The 18,585-nt window shown below is 45.1% G+C and overlaps 1 protein-coding gene across 3 annotated transcripts in view; it reads left to right on the top strand.

Annotated features, from left to right (window-relative positions):
• The window catches only part of PLPP4 (phospholipid phosphatase 4), a 146,586-nt gene extending 137,876 nt beyond the window's left edge, over nucleotides 1–8,710 (top strand). For all 3 annotated transcript variants that reach the window (XM_030806270.1, XM_030806263.1, XM_030806259.1), the window contains one exon: nucleotides 8,145–8,710. In XM_030806270.1, the coding sequence (XP_030662130.1) occupies nucleotides 8,145–8,270 (126 nt within the window). In that variant the 3' untranslated portion in view covers nucleotides 8,271–8,710. The remainder of the gene's footprint in view (nucleotides 1–8,144) is intronic.
• Nucleotides 8,711–18,585: the final 9,875 nt, after the last annotated feature.

Genomic DNA, 18,585 nt, shown 5'->3' with positions numbered 1-18,585 from the left:
CCACTGCGTAGCCTGCTTTCAGCCTCAAGAGAGGCATTCTCAGTCAGGACTTCTGCCCTCTTCCTGCCTCCAGGATAGCCCTGGTGTTTCCCCGTGACATAATTCCCAGGGAAGATGGACGTTGATTGCTGCCAAGTCTCACTGGCATCCTTCCTTTGTTTTACTCAAGGGAACCTGTCTCTTCTCAGCTTTCTTTGATGTTCTGTGGTTCCTCCTGCTCAGCATATTTATAGACTCCAACTTTTCCTTCCCACTCTGGTCTAGTGATCATCACTTGTTGCCTGAATCATTGCAGAAGCCTCTCAGCCTGGCTCCCTCCTTCCTTTTTTGGCCCTCAACTGCATTTGGAATGTGCCTTTAGAGCCTGTGTTAGCACATGTCACTCTTGCAAAAATCCTCCAGTGATTCTCATTTCACTCAGCATCACAGCCTGTGTCCTTCCATGGTCCACAAGATCTGCTCCCTCCATACCTCTTTGATTCCATGTTCAAGCTACTTGTCCTCCTCGTTCACATGATTTCATCGCTTGAGCTTCTTGCTGCTCCTTGAACCGGCCCATCCCATCCCACCTCAGAGCCTTTCCACAGGCTCCCCCTTGTGCCTGGAATGCTCTTTCAGATGTGGACATGGCTTGTTCTCTTCTCCCTCCTAAACTGGGCTCAAGTGTCACCTTCTCACTCTTGTGATGCCCACTCCACTTGAATTGCAGCCCATTCCCCACATGCCGTGTCCCTCTCCCCTTGCGCATTTACCACCTTCTGACAAATGTCATTTATTATGTATTGATTATTATCTGTCTCTAACCACTAGAACAGGGGTTGGCAAACTTTGTAAAGGGTCAGATATCAATATCTTAGGCCGTATGTGGCCACGAGATCTTTGTTGCAACTACTCAGTTTGGCTGTAGTGCACAGAAGTGGCTATAGACAATATGTAAAGGAATGTGTTCACTTAGTTTGCTGGCCTCTGCACTAGAATATAATATCCATGTGATCAGGGATTTAGGTCTCTGTTGTTGGCATGGCACATAGTAGGTACTTGTGTCAGGGTCCTAAGGCTGCCGTAGCAAAGTACCAAAAACTGGGTGGCTTAGAACAACGGAAAGATATTGTCTCACCATTCTGGAGGCTGGAAGTCTGAAATCAAAGTGTTGGCAAAGCCACCCTCTCTCTGAAATCAGTAAGGGGAAGATCCTTCTCTGCCTCTTCCAGCTTCTAGTAGCCCCAGATGTGCCTTCGCTGATGGCAGCGTAATTCCAATCTCTGCCTCTCTCTTCCCATGGTGTTTCCTCTGTGTGTCCTCACATCAGCTTCCCTCTTCGGGTGTCTGTCTCTGTGTCCAAATTTCCGCTCTTTATAAGGACACCAGTCATATTGCATTAGGGCCCCCCCTGATTATCTTATTTTAACTTGATTACTCCTGTAAAATCCTATTTCCAAATAAGGTCACATTCTGAGGTCCTAGGGACTAGGACTTCAGCATATCTTTCAAAAGGACACAATTAAATTTATAACAGTCTTCAATACATATGTGCTGAATAAATAAATGATTTTGACTAAATCATGTTCCTTTCTTACTAGTATCATTTTTTCTTTGGGCTGGTTTTACTATTAACTTATTCTCTACAAGTTCTTTCCTTTTAAAAATAAACAAAAGGTTACACTGTAAATAATCCCTCCCTCCCTCCCTTCCTCTCTTCCTTCCTTCCTTCCTTCCTTCCTTCCTTCCTTCCTTCCTTCCTTCCTTCTTTCTTTCCTTTCTTCTTGTCATTGTGTCTGTGTACCAGGCGTGTTCTCCACTGGATCAGTACTGAGTAAGATGGACACAGCTGCTGTCCTCTCAGCTTATACTGTACCAGGTCTATTGTGCATCCTTCCTGCTAGGTAAGCTCTTTTATAGAAACTCAAAGTCACAGAAACATGAAGCTTCACAAGTAGCAGAATCACTGGAAAGAATAAAAAGAACAACAACAAAAAAATCACATGCAGTTGTTGAGTTTGCCAGAGCTGACTTTTGCCCCAGTACCTTGGGTCATGGAGCCCAAGGCATACAAGGTCCCAAGTCAAGCCAGCTTAGTGATGTTGGAGGCTGCCATGGTGACAGAAGGGATGATCTTCTGGAGGACCTGACAGCACATCTTCAGAAGCCTTTCTGCTTGTTTGTACCACAACAGATGAGGGCAGCCTGGCACCTCAGTATGGCAGAACTCATAAGGTCCTTCCTGTCATTTGACCTTATGACAAGGGGGCAGGGTTTTGCCAATGTTATAGGTAAGGATTCAAATCCAAGCTGCCTGATTGAAAGTCACTCTTTCCACTACCATTGGAGCTTATCTGGCTGATCTGGTGCCAATTCTCTCCTCTCTTTTTAAAGAACAGCTTTCTTAATAATTCTCAACTATAAAATTCTCCCTTTAAAGTATAGAAACATTTTTATATATCCAGAGTTGTGCAACCATTACCACTATCTAATTCTAGAACATTTTCATCACTCCAAAGAAACCCTTATCTCTCAGCAATCATTTCTCATTCCTCTGTGCCCCAGGCCCTGGCAACCACTGATCTACTTTTATCTCTATGGGTTTGCCTATTCTGCACATTGCACATAAATAGAACCATACAATGTGTGGCCCTTTGTGGCTGGTGATGTTGGTTCTTTAGTGCCTCTTGTAGATGTTGTTCAGCTCATGTCAGTTCCCCATTTACTGCATAAAAGTCTGCTGAGCTCTGGGAAATAAATAGAAATGAAACATCCCAGAGTCCTAGATAATGACATGTAGTCAGGGAGATAGATTCAGAAACAGGAAACCCCACTGGTGGTAGGTGTGAAACCACAGAGTGCATAGATGGCAGCCCAGAGAGACAGCAGGGCCCCTGGTCCATGCTGAGGGCACTACAGAACCACAAAGGGACATGGAAAACATTCTGCTCCAGCCCACGTCAGATGACTGGTCAACTTGTGTCCTGTAGTCTTACAAAGACACTACCCCTCTCTTAAAAGATGGGTCGGTCTTCAGTTTCTCAGATTTACCAAGCCTCCTTTGTCATCAGCACCTTCACACATACCCTTCTTTCCACCTGGAAAACCACCAGTGCCCTCCTTTCCTTTACTCCTCAACTTCTCCCGGTTAACTCTTGCTCATCCTTCAGGTCTTAGCCTGAGGGTCATGTCCTCAGCAAAACCTCTGCTCCAGAATAGCCCAGGTCTCTGTGCTGGGTGAGCTCACAGACTCTCACACGTTTCCTTCATGGTGCTTATCATAGCTGCAAATTGCTGATATGGCTGTCATTGTTTAGTGTCTGTCTTGCCCCTTTGCTGGAAACTCTGGGACAGCAGGGACTTGTCCCATTCATTCAGCCTGTGTCCTAGGCTTGGCAATCATGCCCGACCCCTGATACATATGCAGCGCATGTGTATGAATGAATGGCATCAGTGCTATATAAGGACACGAAGTATTTTGTATTCCAAAGACACTGAGATCCATTTATTTCCCTTTTGAGACTTCCAGTTGATTTGGGGTGAAGTTAATCCCAAGTGTTTTTCCCCCAATAAGGGCTTTCTTGTCCCCTGCTTGCCTGTCTATCAAGAGGATACAAATGTGATTTTATCAAAATAGCAATAGCCCACTTGAGGCAATTGATGACAAGCTCCTTCATAAAGTAAGTTATTGTTTGGATCTTGTTCGCCACCTTTGTAATAAACAGAGCCCCAAAATGAGTTTGCTGAGAAGCAGCTTGGATAGACCTTTCATTGCCCTTGTTACTTCTAATAACTCCCATATACACCTGTGATATCACTTTTCACTCATTCCATTAAATGGGAAAAAGAATTGGCAGGAATTGTCATTTCCATGCATGCTGCTATGTCAGTAAATCTGGGAAACATTCTTGGAATGGTTTGATGTCTTTTGGTCAATGATCCACCTAATGAAATGCTGCTTCAGAAAATAGAATGTTGAATGGTGTTATTTGTAGGTTTTGCTCTTTGGTCTGTTTAGTTAATGGCTCAACTGCAGATGTTGTGGATCATTTTAGATGCTAATAGAAATACCTCATGGGACTGTTTCCTGGGGTTAGAGGAAAAACAAAACAATAGTGCAACTCTAAGACCTTGAACTAGAAAAAGGCCTGACACATTTTATAGGCTGGTGGCCATAAGCTAGTGAAGAGATTCTTCATTTAAGCAACTTCATTTAATCATGTTAATTACACCGTGTGGCCCTGCTCCAGAATTCATGGTACATATTGCTTTACGATTTCTAGGGTGACAAATGTGTTTTTAAGTTCCTTAGAAGTTTATTTACAATGCTATGAAAATGTAGCCATGCCAGAGAGGTGAGATCTGTAAGCCGCTGAGTTGCTGTATGAGGAGAAGGATGGAGCAGAATGAGAAAGCCTCCAGCAGCTCTGGAGTGGAATGTGAGAGGAATGGCAAAAGGATAACAAGGATGGATACTATTTTTATGTCCTATTTTGGCATGCTCCATGAAATAATCATTAGAAGGTAATATATTATTAAATTATCATCACAACTTAATGAGGCGGATACTGAGATCCACATGTGAGAGATAAGGAAACTCAGAGAGGCAAAGCAACTTGCCCTGGTAGGGGCTGCAATGTCTTAGCCTTAGGACTTCTCAGCATGAAAGATTCTTGGATCGGGGGTGAGGATAAGTGGTGGTTACCTTACCACAGCCCCAGGAGCCTCCAAATGGCCAACAGGTCTTCTCTTGGGAATGGATCTGCTGCCTCCTTTTCTTCTTCATTCTTGGGAATGCCTCTTGCTTTCCCTGCTGTCCTCCAATCCCCCCCTTCCCTGATGGCTGCTCACCAAGTTTGAGCAGACAAGAATATGTATTCTTTGCCTTTCTGCCAGACAGCTACTGCTCAGTCACACTGTGTTCATCAGTTGTTGAAGTTTGAACTCATGGGGAGAAAGCAGTGACAATTATTTGGTCTCTCCCTTTGACTAGTTAGAATGACTTTTGTTTCTAACTGATATTTTATCTGAACCAAAGAGAGGATATGACCTATTTTTTTCTTTTCTTTTTTTTTTTTTTTTAAGAGATGGAGACTTGCTCTGTTGCCTGGGCTGGAGCGCAGTGGTACAATCTTGGCTCGCTGCAACCTCCACCTCCCGGGTTCAAGCAATTCTCCTGCCTCAGCCTCCAGAGTAGCTGAGATTAAGGCACGTGCCAACACACCTGGCTATTTATTTTTTTTGTATTTTTAGTAGAGACATGGTTTCACCATGTTCCCCAGGCTGGTCTCAAACTCCTGAGCTCAGGCAATTTGCCCTCCTTGATCTCACAAAGTGCTAGGGGATATGACCTATTTTCTAAATGCACCTTGGTAGAGTCTCCAAATAATCTCAATGTATGGCCTCAGTAGGCTGACTCAGGATCAAATTCCTGGAACACTTATATAACAAGGCCTCTTAGCCACCTTGTACTTGTGGTTCCTTGCTAATATGTTACTGATGAGGTCATCAAGAGGACCAGAATGGGAAAGGGGCATAACCAAAAACACCCAGGACAGCAACCCAATCTAACCCTGAGTTACTATGTATCCATTTCCCTCAACAAACATAATTATGCTGTGAGCAAGGTGTTGGCCAAGGTGTTGAAGAAATCAACAGCCAACCCTAATAGAGTTCTGAGTCCAGCATTAAACATTAAACAATCGCACAATTTGTCATTGTTCACCACTCTGATTGCACAGGGAGTGGAGAGGGGCTATTAACATGTGTAACTGGGAGACTTGGTCTAGTCTGGAGGTCAGATGAGGCTATGTTGCACAATGATATTGAGCTCTGAAATATGAATAGAAATGACATTGAGCTCTGAAATATGAATAGAAATGATACTGAGCCCCGAAATATGAATAGAAATTGATTAGGGGAAGGCATAAGGAGAAAGGATTCTTGGGAATCCAGGATCGGAACAGCACATGTGGAGCCCCAAGAGGAGAAGCAGCACATATATTTGAGGAACTAAAGGGAAGACCATGGCTTCGGTAGGATGAGTGAAGGGGAAATGGCTGGGATGGTTGGCAGGGCCAGGGATGCAGCCTTGAATGACACAGGGGCTTGGCTGTTCTATTACAGCAGTGGGAAGGAGTCAGCCAAGCAGGAGAATGGGCTGCGCCTATTTGCTCTTGAGAGAACATCACCAGCTGCTGTGTCCCAAGTCCAGTTCCAGAGCAGCATAGGGGGCCCCTGGTCTACATGCACTGAAAGCTTATGCCGCCATCACGGACATGTCTAAAATAAAAGAGCTTTTCTTTTATTTATACTTCTTTTCCTGCTTTTCTATTGTGGATTAATAAAATTACATGCATGAAATTACTAAATCTGTTTTAAAGAAGATAAAGCTATTCATTATAGAACTTTTCATGTTTTACTATTATCTTCATAGAAACTGAAAGTAAAAGCAATTCTATGAAAGATACTGAAATATGAAAATATTGTCCCTGTCCTCAAAAATTATCCTGTTAGATCTAGATAGAACCAGGATACCTATAACAGGATCACAAAAAGACTGATAGGTGCAATGCACGTTTCTAAGCATTGAGCTGCTTGTTTTCTTGAAAGATACATTTCTTTAACAACCACTCAAAATGTCACCTACAGGAGATGCAGGGACATTAGTTTGTGACTTAAACTGAAGTCTTTATATAGTGTGTTGCTTACTGGGAAGCATTGGGAAACTTGCCATCCTGAGCACTGATCCTTCAGGAAAACCATTGCCCCCTACCTGAATGCAGGTGGACACATCCTTCAGCCCGTGGGCCTGCAGCATCCTGAAGGCTGGGACCTCAGAGAGTCATGTGGTTATCAAGCCTGGAATGAACCTGCCAGGGTGTGGACACAGCACCATGGACCAGTGCAACTGCAGGATCAGGACTCCACGAGTTCAAGCCCAATTCTTTTGGGGCAAATGGGGCTGATCCTGCCTGCCTGTGAGAAGTCTGTATGGTTCAACAAGAGTTCCAAATTTTTTTGTTAGGGGAGATTTTCCATTGGACTAGAATCTTTTCAGCAATAATAACCCATAGACAGTTAAAGTGAACACACACACAGATACTAAGCGAGGGTTGTTTATGTGAGCTGCTTTTATGAGGTCTCTATTGAGAACTACCTGAGTGTTCTCTTTGGCAAGGGGCTGCCCTGGGGCGGAGGGCTGATATTCCCTGCAGATGCACCCCCCTGCCTCACCTGCTCCCCTCTTGCCTCCCAGCTGGTAAGATCTGTAGGTCTTAGAGAATTGAGCCCTTCCCGCCAGAGATCTGCTGAGTTTGCCAACACAGGCATATCTTAAAATGTTTTATTCACTTTGTTTGTGACTCAGAAGGTTCATTTCATCCCTGGGAAACCACTTACCACGAGGCAGAGACCCTGGCACCCGCTGGCTTTTCTGCAGCACACCAGCAATACTACAGGACTCTGGTGGGAACTTACTAAAGAAAAAAAATTACAGCTCCCAAGATATTTAGATCCTACAGAGATGGCTTGAATTCTTCTTCCAGAATTTAGAATTGATTTCAAAAATCAGGAATACAAATCTGAGTTTATGCAATGCTCAGGTGTGAATTAAAGAAATACAGGGAAGGGCCGGGTGTGGAGGCTTACGCCTGTAATCCCAACACTTTGGGAGGCCGAGGTGTGCAGATCACTTGAGGTCAGGAGTTCGAGACCAGCCTGGCCAACATGGTGAAACCCTGCCTCTACTAAAAATACAAAAATTAGCTGAGAGTGGTGGCGTGTGCCTGTAATCCCAGCTACTTGGGAGACTGAGGCAGGAGAATCACTTGAATCAAGGAAGCAGAGGCTGCAGTGAGGCGAGATTGCACCACTGCACTTCAGCCTGGGCAACAGAGCAAGATTCTGTCAAAAACCACAACAACAACAACAACAAAACAAAAAACAGGGAAGAAAGAATCAAGTACTCATTTTTTAATATGTAAGTACCAGAAATGCTGGCAGTTTACAGAGGCCACTGCGGTTTCTTTCCTTTAGTCTTTCAGGGGGTCCTGTAAGCAAACCAGGTCCTAGAACAGGAAGGAAAAGTGCTTTCTGGAAAATATAACTGGCCACATTTGGACAAATGGTAACCCATTTTTCCTGCTCTGCTGTTTCCTGCCTAGATTCCTTTGTGGGTGGAGTCATCGGCCTCATTTTTGCATACATTTGCTACAGACAGCACTATCCTCCTCTGGCCAACACAGCTTGCCATAAACCCTACGTTAGTCTGCGAGTCCCGGCCTCGCTGAAGAAAGAGGAGAGGCCCACAGCCGACAGCGCACCCAGCTTGCCTCTGGAGGGGATCACCGAAGGCCCCGTATGACCAGTGTCCTGGGAGGATGGACGCTAAGCCCTGGGCACATCTGCCACCCTGACATCCTAACACAATAGAAATGGTTTCTGTAGTGTATTTTTCATCAGTTGTTTCTCAAAGTCATCGTCCTTCTGCTTCTGTTTCACTGATGGTGTTCCTGCTACTTTAAATGTCTACTTCCAACATCCTTGAATTTGCAAGTGAAGGACGCAAGGAACAATCTCTGAGAGACATGTGGAAGAGGCTGTGAAGGTGGGGTTTGGGGAGCTCGGCCGATTCGTCTATCCAAAATGTTTGCTGTGACAGCCACCTTCCTATGTTTTCATGGTTGTAAAACATAATAAAACCTCCCACGTGGAAGACTTGGTGTTGGCCGCCTAGTGCAACAAGTCGTTTGGAGACGCAGCAGGTTTCTCAGAGACCCAAAGCCAGCTCTGTCTGTAGGTCATTCCAGGTGCTGAGCTTGGAAGCAAAGGCTCAGAACCTTTCTGAGCCATCAGCTTCTCATAGCCCACGTCTCTAAAATGGATTTGAAACTTGGAGTGACAGCTTGAGCATTTCCAGGGCTTTTGAATCATTGAATCTGGAAGCAAATAAAATTAATAACTTCATGCACAGACTTCCACCAAACACAATGAGCATGAAGATGCATGAGTGCATGTGTAGGGGATGAGGCCACTGCAGTTGCCTGAGGGTTCATGGGCACAATATCCTTCCCATCTTCCAGTCCAAGTTTCTGGAGCCACTTCTGTAGCTCTGCCTCATACAGTGAATTTTTGGGGCATGGGGGCTTTACTTGGCTCTTCTGCAAGAAGTGGTGTGACTGATCTCACAGATCAGAAACTGCATGCCTGGGGCTCATCTCAAGGGTGTGGCTGAGTGGCCATTGGAGATAAGAAGCAACTTCAGGCTGAGAGTTTAGGATCTGAGTTTTGCAGAGCTCTGCTCTAAGGATTCTCCAAGTGGTGGTGTGTTCCTGTTCCTATCTAGCAGGCAATATTTCAGCATGATAGGACTCTCGTAGAAGGTACAAGAAAAGAATCAGGAATGTGCTGTGTCTCTCGCTCAGCTCTTTGCATTGTTGAATACAGCCAGTCAATATGAACCTTTTTCAGTCTAAGTATAGAGCATGCTGCTCCTTGGCCAGCTTGTTTTTTCAAGGCAAGGAGCATCCCCTTCATCCAATTCCGATTGGATGTACCATGTGGTTCTTCAGATTCCTAGGCCTGGGTGCTATGAGGTGATGCATCTTTGCTATCCAGAGTGTCACTTTTTTTTTTTTTTTTTTTTGAGATGGAATCTTGCCGTATCGCCCAGACTGGAGTGCAGTGGCATGATCCTGGCTCACTGCAACCTCTGCCTCTGGGTTCAAGCTATTCTTGTGCCTCAGCCTCCCAAGTAGCTAGGACTACAGGCGCCCACCAACACGCCTGGCTAATTTTTGTATTTTTAGTAGACACAGTGTTTCACCACGAACTCCTAGCCTCAAGTGATCTGCCCGCCTTGGCCTCCCAAAGTGCTGGGATTATAAGCATGAGCCACTGCACCTGGCCAAGAGTGTTGCTTTTGGGCAGTTAGCATAACAGACTGCATTTTGAGAGACTCGGGTGGCTGCCAAAGAACCCTGGGCTGCGTGTGCAAGTTAGAAGCACTCTGAGATGCTTCTAAGAGTGCAGAATATCTTTGCAGAATTCTCTGGTGCAGAATATCTTTGATCAGCCATTTCTGTTAAGCTCCATGGGCTTAAGCTTGGAGTGCATGTACCACTGACTATGCTCCATGAGCCCCAGTGCAGCCCTCTCCAGCCCTGGTCCTTCCAAACTGGCTTTGGTACAGTCATGTGATTGTCCCATGAATGGAGTGGGAGAGGGGGAGGCTTGAATTGACTTTCATCCAAAGTCAAGCCATTGATTTTTTTAAAATTATAGCAGTTACATTGGCAAGCAACTTTGAAGATGAATGTGAGATATTTTAAGAGATAAATCATAGCAATTGAAAAGACATAATTTTAAATTCTGAGCTAAAATTCATTTAAAATTAGAAAATTAAACAATACTCTAATTTAACTAAAAACTCTATAATTTTCAAAAATAAAGCCCAAAATAGAAATGTAGGAAAAAAATCCTTTGCTACTGTTAAAAAAAAAAACCCATCCTGATGTGGCCCACATTCTTATTTGATTCTAGTTTTATCTGAGCAAGAGGAAAGGAAAAGGGTTGTACTTCAGTTAATAAAGACTTAAAATTCTGGACCATCAAGTGTAAATTTAATATAAATAATTTTATTTAAAGATAAATGGCCAGGAAGTACTCTGCAAAGTAACAACAGAGTATTATTAGTGCTGATAATTACACGGAAAATCCTAAGACTGGCCATGTAAAAGCTTTGATTAAAATATAATTAAAATTACAAATGATGTAATAACATGAAGCTGATGGTAGGATCCTCAGGGGCCATAATGAAGAGTGTAAGCCAGTTCACAGAAGGCAGGCATTTTTACAGATCCTTAGATTTTAATTTCATGCTCTATTCATGTGAAGTAAATATAGCATCACAGCGTACCAATTAAATGGCCATAATGAGAACATTTATTCCTCAACCCCTGATTTTTTTTTGGATGTGGGGTTCCTAATTCAGTCTCTTTGGCAAAGCAGGTTACACACAATGTGAAGAGTCTGAGCCCACCCTGGGAGCTGTGGGCTGCTGGAATTTCTTCCTCATTGAGTAAACTTACTCAGAGTCCATGTTAAGAGATCGGCAGCCACAAGCTCAGATACCTTGAGGTACTAGGAAGAGAATACAGTGAATGAGGCAAGTGGGGTCATTAAGGAATAGTGGAGACTGTGGAAGACTAAAAGCACACACCCCAGGGAAGTGGTGCTGACCCTCTTTAGCTCCAGGTTGTTATTTGCTGGATAGAAAGGTAGGCCCAGTGTTGGCAGATCTTTTGATTTTTTTTTTTTAGATAGAGTCTTGCTCTGTTGCCCAGGCTGGAGTGCAGTGGCGCCATCCCAGCTCACTGCAAGCTCTGCCTCCCAGGTTCATGCCATTCTCCTGCCTCAGCCTCCTGAGTAGCTGGGACTACAGGCACCTGCCGCCACACTCAGCTAGTTTTTTGTATTTTTTAGTAGAGACGGGGTTTCACTGTGTTAGCCAGGATGGTCTCGATCTCCTGACATCATGATCCGCCTGCCTCGGCCTCCCAAAGTGCCAGGATTACAGGTGTGAGCCACCACACCTGGCCCAAACACATATTCCCCCAAGAGAAGTCAAGAATCTTCATTTTATATGAGATTGTTTGATTTTACCTTGGGCAACTGTTTCCACTGAGATACATTAGAATGCAACCAACAATACACCCCAGCAAAAGAAGCTTAATCAATAGGGGTTTATTAAGATTAAAAATAATAAGAAATTGAGAGGTTGGTGGTCTCAAAGCCCCCAGGCTTTCCCATCCTCTTGCTCCACCATCTTCAGTATGCCAGTGATTGTCCCTCATGATCACAAGGTGGCTGCAGCATCCCCAAGAATCACATCCTCATCCCATCATGCTCAAACGCAGAAAGAAAGGAGCCTAGTCATGTGACAAGATAACTCTACTTGTGGGTCTGTTTATCAGGGAAGAAAATGTTTCCCAGCACCCCTGAGAAATATTTCCTTTACTTGCATTGGCTAGAATGATGTTAGATGGCCACCCCCAGAAGTCATGGGGGCTTGGAGGAGTGAACATCCAGCATTTTCAGTCTCTTTGCAGGAGAAAGATTCTACCTGCTTGGGAAAAGGGTTAAAGAATGGCCGTTGGGTTGACAATGAACAGCGTCTGTGACAGCACCAAAGTTGTTTAATTAAAACACAAAAATGGCACATCAGTCACATAAAAATGTAGAGCAGGCTGTTTGCAGTCTCCTTTAGGGCTCACATGTCTTCTTAGTGGGTTAGAATTTGAGCAGAAGAGCCGGGTCTTTTGTCAATCTATTTAGCCCTATTGAATTGCCCTTCTCCTAAAGAGCTTTTGTAGCTAAAGCCGTGATCCTTGTTGTCTGGGCATACTCCATCTCGCTGAAGGTTCTGGCACGTTCCCCTCAGCTTTACCATTTTGAAGATACTGTTCTTTTCCTTAAACTCACTGTTTTCTCACCTCCCATTACTTATCACTTAAGATATGTCCCATTCTTTCCGGTTCAGAACAAGTGGGTCACATCCATAGTTATCTGCTTCCTCTTCACATCTGGAGTTGACCCCACTTGGGAAGGCTCTTCCTTCCTTAGAAAAAATCCTCACACACAGGACTAGGGTTCCAGAAATGATGACTGGCAAACTTCCCTTCTCCCTCCCCACTCAAACCTACTGGTCAAAAGGGAGACCCTCAGCCTAGGTGAGCCAATCTCAGTCTCACTCCTAGAAGCTGGAACAGAGCTGAGCCACCTTAATGGCAGCCTCTTAGAGAAGAAAAACATAAGCTCCTACTTCCACATACCCCAGACTGCCCCATTTCCTGCCTGCCTGAAATGGTTGCTCAGCCCTTCTTTCAGTACTGTGAGCCACTCGGAGTCTGCCAATGCATGCATTTTTCCCCCAACTAGAGCTGCTTTCTGTTTCTTACAACTGAAACATCTTCTAAAGAAGAGCTTTAATTTCATCAGTCCCAGCTCTCCAGATGTGGAAGAGTTATTTCCAAGAGGTGTGCAGAGCACTGCATTGATGACACCAGGCTTCAAAATTCCACTCCCACTTGTCAAAACTGAGCTTTCCAAAGGTTGGTTCGTCCATCATGGAAACCCCAGGTGGAAATTTCAGAGAATGCCTGGCAAGTAGTTAATCTAAACTGGCACGTTCCCCAAGTCTTTAGCATGTAGTGATTCCAAACTCTGGCACACACACACGAAACTTCCAGCTACAGTAGCATTTCGAGGGAAGCCTGACACAGTGCCTGGATCTTGCTCTCTGTCCTCAGTTCAAAACAAATAAAAGCAAAACAACAACAACAATAACAACAACAAAGCAAAACCATTTTCCTAAGTTTTAAAAAGTAAAATGCCAATTTCAGTGTAAAATTTACCATGAATTTTAAAGATGTGTGCTTCCTTGGGGAGTATTTTTTCCCTTGCACGTGTGTTTGTGTTTATGCCTTTAGAACTTTGATGGGCATATCCTATCTCTTCTCAGCACCCTATGTGCTTGGGGACATGTGTACCTGCTTTGGTCAAGAAGAACTGTTAGTATATTAGAAAATGGCTTTGATAGCCTCTGGCTATAACCATCCTAGGCCAAAGGAGTTCAGTCTCAATTAGGATAAATACTTTAATGTAATTTGCACCATTGCTGCTGTCTGGGAGTAGAGGAAATGAAGAACTAGAAATCTAGAAGCAGTTTTTGTTTGTGTGAAGGCAGAGGAAAAGAAGAGATGGCCTCACACCAGTGTTTCTCAAAGGGAACTTCACAGAACTGTTCCAGCTTTGTGAAAATACAATACAATACAGATGTGATTAATAGATTCTAAATTCTCCTCTTACAGATCCAAATGTAAAATAGCATATTAAAGGCTCTGAAAAGTACTGCCATGAAGAAACTGACTGTGAAACATGCCCCTTTTTATTCTTTTTTTCTTTTTTTTTTTTTTTGAGACAGGGTCTCACTCTGTCGCCCAGGCTGGAGTGCAGTGGTGCGATCTCAGCTCACTGCAAGCTCCACCTCCCGGGTTCACGCCATTCTCCTGCCTCAACCTCCCGAGTAGCTGGGACTACAGGCGCCCGCCACCAAGCCCGGCTAATTTTTTGTATTTTTAGTAGAGACAGGGTTTCACCGTGTTAGCCAGGATGGTCTCGATCTCCTGACCTTGTGATCTTCCCAAAGTGCTGGGATTACAGGCATGAGCCACCACACCCGGCGCCCCTTTTTATTCTTTGATGACATCTTTTCATCCCAGTGCTTGCAGTGGTGCTGCCATGACTACTTGCCAGTGGATTCTGTAAATGATCAGGAATGATAATGCTCTCAGTGACAGACAATGAGAGTAATATCTTAACACAACATATGCTGTGTGATGGGTGGTGTCTCTTCTTGCTATGTGATGTCTCTTCTTTTTTTGCCCTGGAAAGATCCCCAGACTGACACAGAACACCATCACAGATGCCCTGGGGACATCACACACTGTGTTGCTAAACACCTGCTTTCATCCACATACAGGGTGCTCTTCAAGGATGGCACAGAGGAAAGAACCACTTAGAATGGGGCCAGGCAGCCCTGCCAACATCTCTGCCACTTAACCTTGAGCAAACTGCTTCACACCCATGAGCCTCAGCATCTGCATCTGCAAAACAGGAATAACACCAACCTTACAGGACCTTTCACAATGGTTTAGTGATTTAGAATGTATTAGGTTGGTGCAAAAGTAATTGTAGTTTTGCCGTTAAAAGTAATGATCAAAACAGCAAGTACCTTTGCGACAACATAATAAGATATCAGACCATGATAGTTGTGGTTATTGCAGAGCTCCTGGGGTGTCTGAGACATGAATAAAGTAAGCACCAGGCACTAAAACTCTCTTGTCTTAGTTTGTTCAGGCTGCTACAACAGAATATCATAGACTGGTGGGTTATAAACAACAAAAACTTATTTCTTACAGTTCTGGAGGCTGGGAAGTCCAAAATCAAGGCACCTACTGATTTAGTGTCTGCTGAGGGTGTGCTTCAGGGTTCATAGACCCCTGTCTTTTTACTATGTCCTCACATGGTGGCAGGGGCAAGGGAACTCTTTGGGGTCCCTCGTATAAGAATACTAATCCCATTAATTAGAGTCCTACCCTTATGACCTAATGCCCTCCCAAAGGCCCCCACCTCTTAATACCATAACATTGGAAGTTGGGATTTTGACATACGAATTTGGGAGGAGACATAAACACTCAGTCTATAGCATCTCTGAAGAGTAAATAGCAATTCTGATACAAGCAGGAGAATTTCACCGGCAACACTGTTATGGTAATCAGGTATTAAAACCCTAATTGAATTATAATCCCTCTAATTGCTGCTGCCACCAGTAGGTAATGATACAATTTATCCTCTGAGGGAGCCAGATTCCCCCTGTAAGAAGGTTGAATTAATAATACAGCAAAATTCACTATGTTGATTTTTAGAAAAATTAACATGTCTGAGGGGTATTCAGCCTAAGTCAGATGTTGCTCCAGGCACCAGCTATTTGGGAGAAAAAGGCCCATCTGAGCCAAAGCCAGGGCAGGACAAGCAGCTTTAGGGGTGCTAAGGAGTGAGAAGCCCCCATACACCAGGGCTCACTCCTTAGGAGGCCTCCTGAAAGAAGGGGAGCAGGAGAGGGGCAGGGAGAACCTGTAGCTGTCCAAGGAAGGGGGTGAGCTAAGCTGATACTTGAATTATTAGAGAAAAGTGTGAAATTAGAAAAACCCATGAAAAGACCCAAAGGCTTGCGAGCCTCTTAGGGATTGCAGAATGTTTTCGTTCACATGGAAACCAACTGCACAAAAAGTGCTCATACCTGTATTCCAGGAGCTAGCAAGGATAGTGTGTATGCAAAGAGAGCTTCAGTGAAAGGGGAGTTTTAGGAAATGATGGACCCAGACTTCCTTAAAAAGAGGAGCCAGATACCTCCTTGCACGCATGTGCACACATGTGTGTACACACATACAGACACACACACACTAGAGATTGTCTAAAGGTGGGTAGTTTATATAGCTCTCCCTGGATCATATAAACTGTATTTCACTTGGACTTGCCATTGACTGAAGCAGACTTTATAGAACATTCCAATCTTCATCCTGGACTCCCAGTCAGCCCCATATCTACACCCTGGAGCTCTAGAAAGATCCCTTCCCAGCACAGTGGCTCACACTTGTAATCCTAGCACTTTAGGAGGTGGAGGCATGAGGATCACTTGAGGCCAGGAGTTCAAGACCAGCCTGGACAACATAGTGAGACCCCATCTCTATAAAAAATTAAAAAAAAATAGCTGAGCATGGTGGTGCACACCTGTAATCCCAGCTACCTGTGAGGATCACTTGAGGTCAGAAGTTTGAGGCTGCAGTGAGCTATGATTGTGTCTCACCACACTTGAGCCCTAGGTGACAGAGAGGGACCTTGTCTCTTAAAGCAAACAGAAAAGAATGATCTTTGAAGTCACACTCACTGCTGATAACTTGAGGGTGAAGCCCCAAGGCAAAGCAGGGGCTGCCTTTTGGGGTTGACCTGATGAATATCATCAAAATAGAGTGATTTTCCACCCTCATAATGGACAAGAGCAAACTCAGCCATGCTTGGGATCAAATCCAGCTCAGATACTTCCTTGAGCAAATTACAAACCTTTCAAAGATTCAGTGTCCTCATGTGTAAGATGGGTTTTTTTGTGAGTATTAAATGAAGAAGGTGTGTACAGAAAGTGCTTAGTACAGGGCTTGGTACACAGTAAGTGCTCAATAAATATTAGCTCTTGTGATTGGTCAGTGTGATCTGTCACTGTGTTGTGAGGCATGGGCTGTTCTACATGAATGCATTTCCCAGAAGAGTCGTATCTTGAGCCTCTCTCACATGCTGACCATTTTGTTTAAAATCTTTGATGGATGAATTCTATACTCCCTGGCCTTCCTTGTCCGGAGGCTTCCTCCTAAGAACTCAGTGCCAGGATTTTGAGTAGCACTGGATATTCTGTGCAATGGGGTCATTCATCCAATTTCCACCACTTTACAGAGGAACTGGGGATCAGAGAAGGCAAGCCACCTCCCCAAAGTCACACAGCTTGTGAGAGCAACACAACAGCATCCAGGCCTAGGTAATAGCAGAGCCATTGCTTCTTTGGCTCTGCGGAAGCTCGTATTGTGGTGTATCTGGGTTGTAGCTTTGCTGTCTCCTGTGTCAATGTCAGGAGGACAGGCTGAGCTCCTCGGACCAGAACCCCTCAGATTCCAGGAGGAGCAGAGAAAGCACAGATGGCCTGGAGAGTCCCAAGGGTGAGGCCAGCAAGTACTTTCTTCCCCCAGGTGCTCAGAGCATCCTCTGAGTTGCCAAACGGACTCCCAAAGGGATCAACTGTGGGCCCTGAACCAGACAGCGGCTGGGAAGCAGGCTCTCAGAGGAACTGGGGTCTCACCAGCTCAAGAGCAGGCCAGGACTCCTCAGCACAGAAGCTGGGAATCTTGAGTGTCCAAATCAGCCTGAAAATCTGGACTTGGGAAAAGCCATCTGGCTGGGGCCACCTGCATGCGGCTGTGACCCGGGCATCCTGCTGCTCTCCTCTCTCACAAGGTGGTGCCATCTGCCTTGTCATTGCTCCTCAGGACAAGCCTGACTGCTCTCCCTGCACCTCTGGCCATTGAGAATCCAGCTGCTCCATCGTGGTGGAAAATCTTCGATGCTCAGAGGGACACCTTCCGACGCTGGGGTTCTGGAGGAGAGCCTGGTGCTACGTGACAAGGAGCCATGTGGCAAGGCGGGGGGAGGGGTAGGAGTGGGAGACACAAGTGTGGTTTGGGACAAAATAGGGCCTGAGGCTCACGTATTATAAAACCCCCTCTGCTCTGCCTGTCTCCTTGAATTGTGGCCAGTTTCACATGGGAAGCAACGTCGAAGGACAGAGACAGCAGGTGAGGCTGCAGGGCTCTGCATTCCAATCCCCAACAGTCACCAGCATGTGGCCTTGTGGGTGTCACTCCCCTCTATGGAATCAACTTTGTGCAGTGACATGCAGAGGCTGGACTGGTGCCACCTCATGCCCCTCCTGGCACGATGGTCGCATGAGGCTGAGTGATTTGCGGGTCTATGGGGAAGTGTCCCGCCTCAGAGATGTGGAGGAGAAGCCAGGCAGAGCGCTGTTCATTCCATTTCTTTCCTTTTTTAATCTAAAGGAGGGAAAGGGCTTTACTAACTCAAACAAAGGGATGCCATACAACTTCCCAACGATGCTGTGCGGTGATGGCATTAGGTTCCACCTGTTCTATTCTGGGGACAGGGTGTGAGGACTGGCTGCTCTGGGAGACCCTCTGAGCTGAGAGAGAGAAGAAATAGCAATGCTAATAGCTGCCCCTTACTGAGTGCTCACTCTGTCCGGGGCTGCACTGAGTGCTTGCGGTGGATTCTCAGGTGCACTCAGAACAGCACTGTGAGGCGCTTTTGCTGCCCCTGGTGTGCAGATGAGGACAAAGAGGCACAGAGAGGTTTAGAACCTTGACCTATATCACACAGCCAGTGAGCAGACGACCAGGATTTGAATCCTGCAATCTCTCTGCAGAG

This window comes from Nomascus leucogenys, chromosome 3 (assembly GCF_006542625.1).
Source record: "Nomascus leucogenys isolate Asia chromosome 3, Asia_NLE_v1, whole genome shotgun sequence".
Lineage (NCBI taxonomy): Eukaryota > Metazoa > Chordata > Mammalia > Primates > Hylobatidae > Nomascus > Nomascus leucogenys.
Note: the sequence above shows the minus strand (reverse complement) of the source record. Positions and strands in the feature narration are given on the sequence as shown.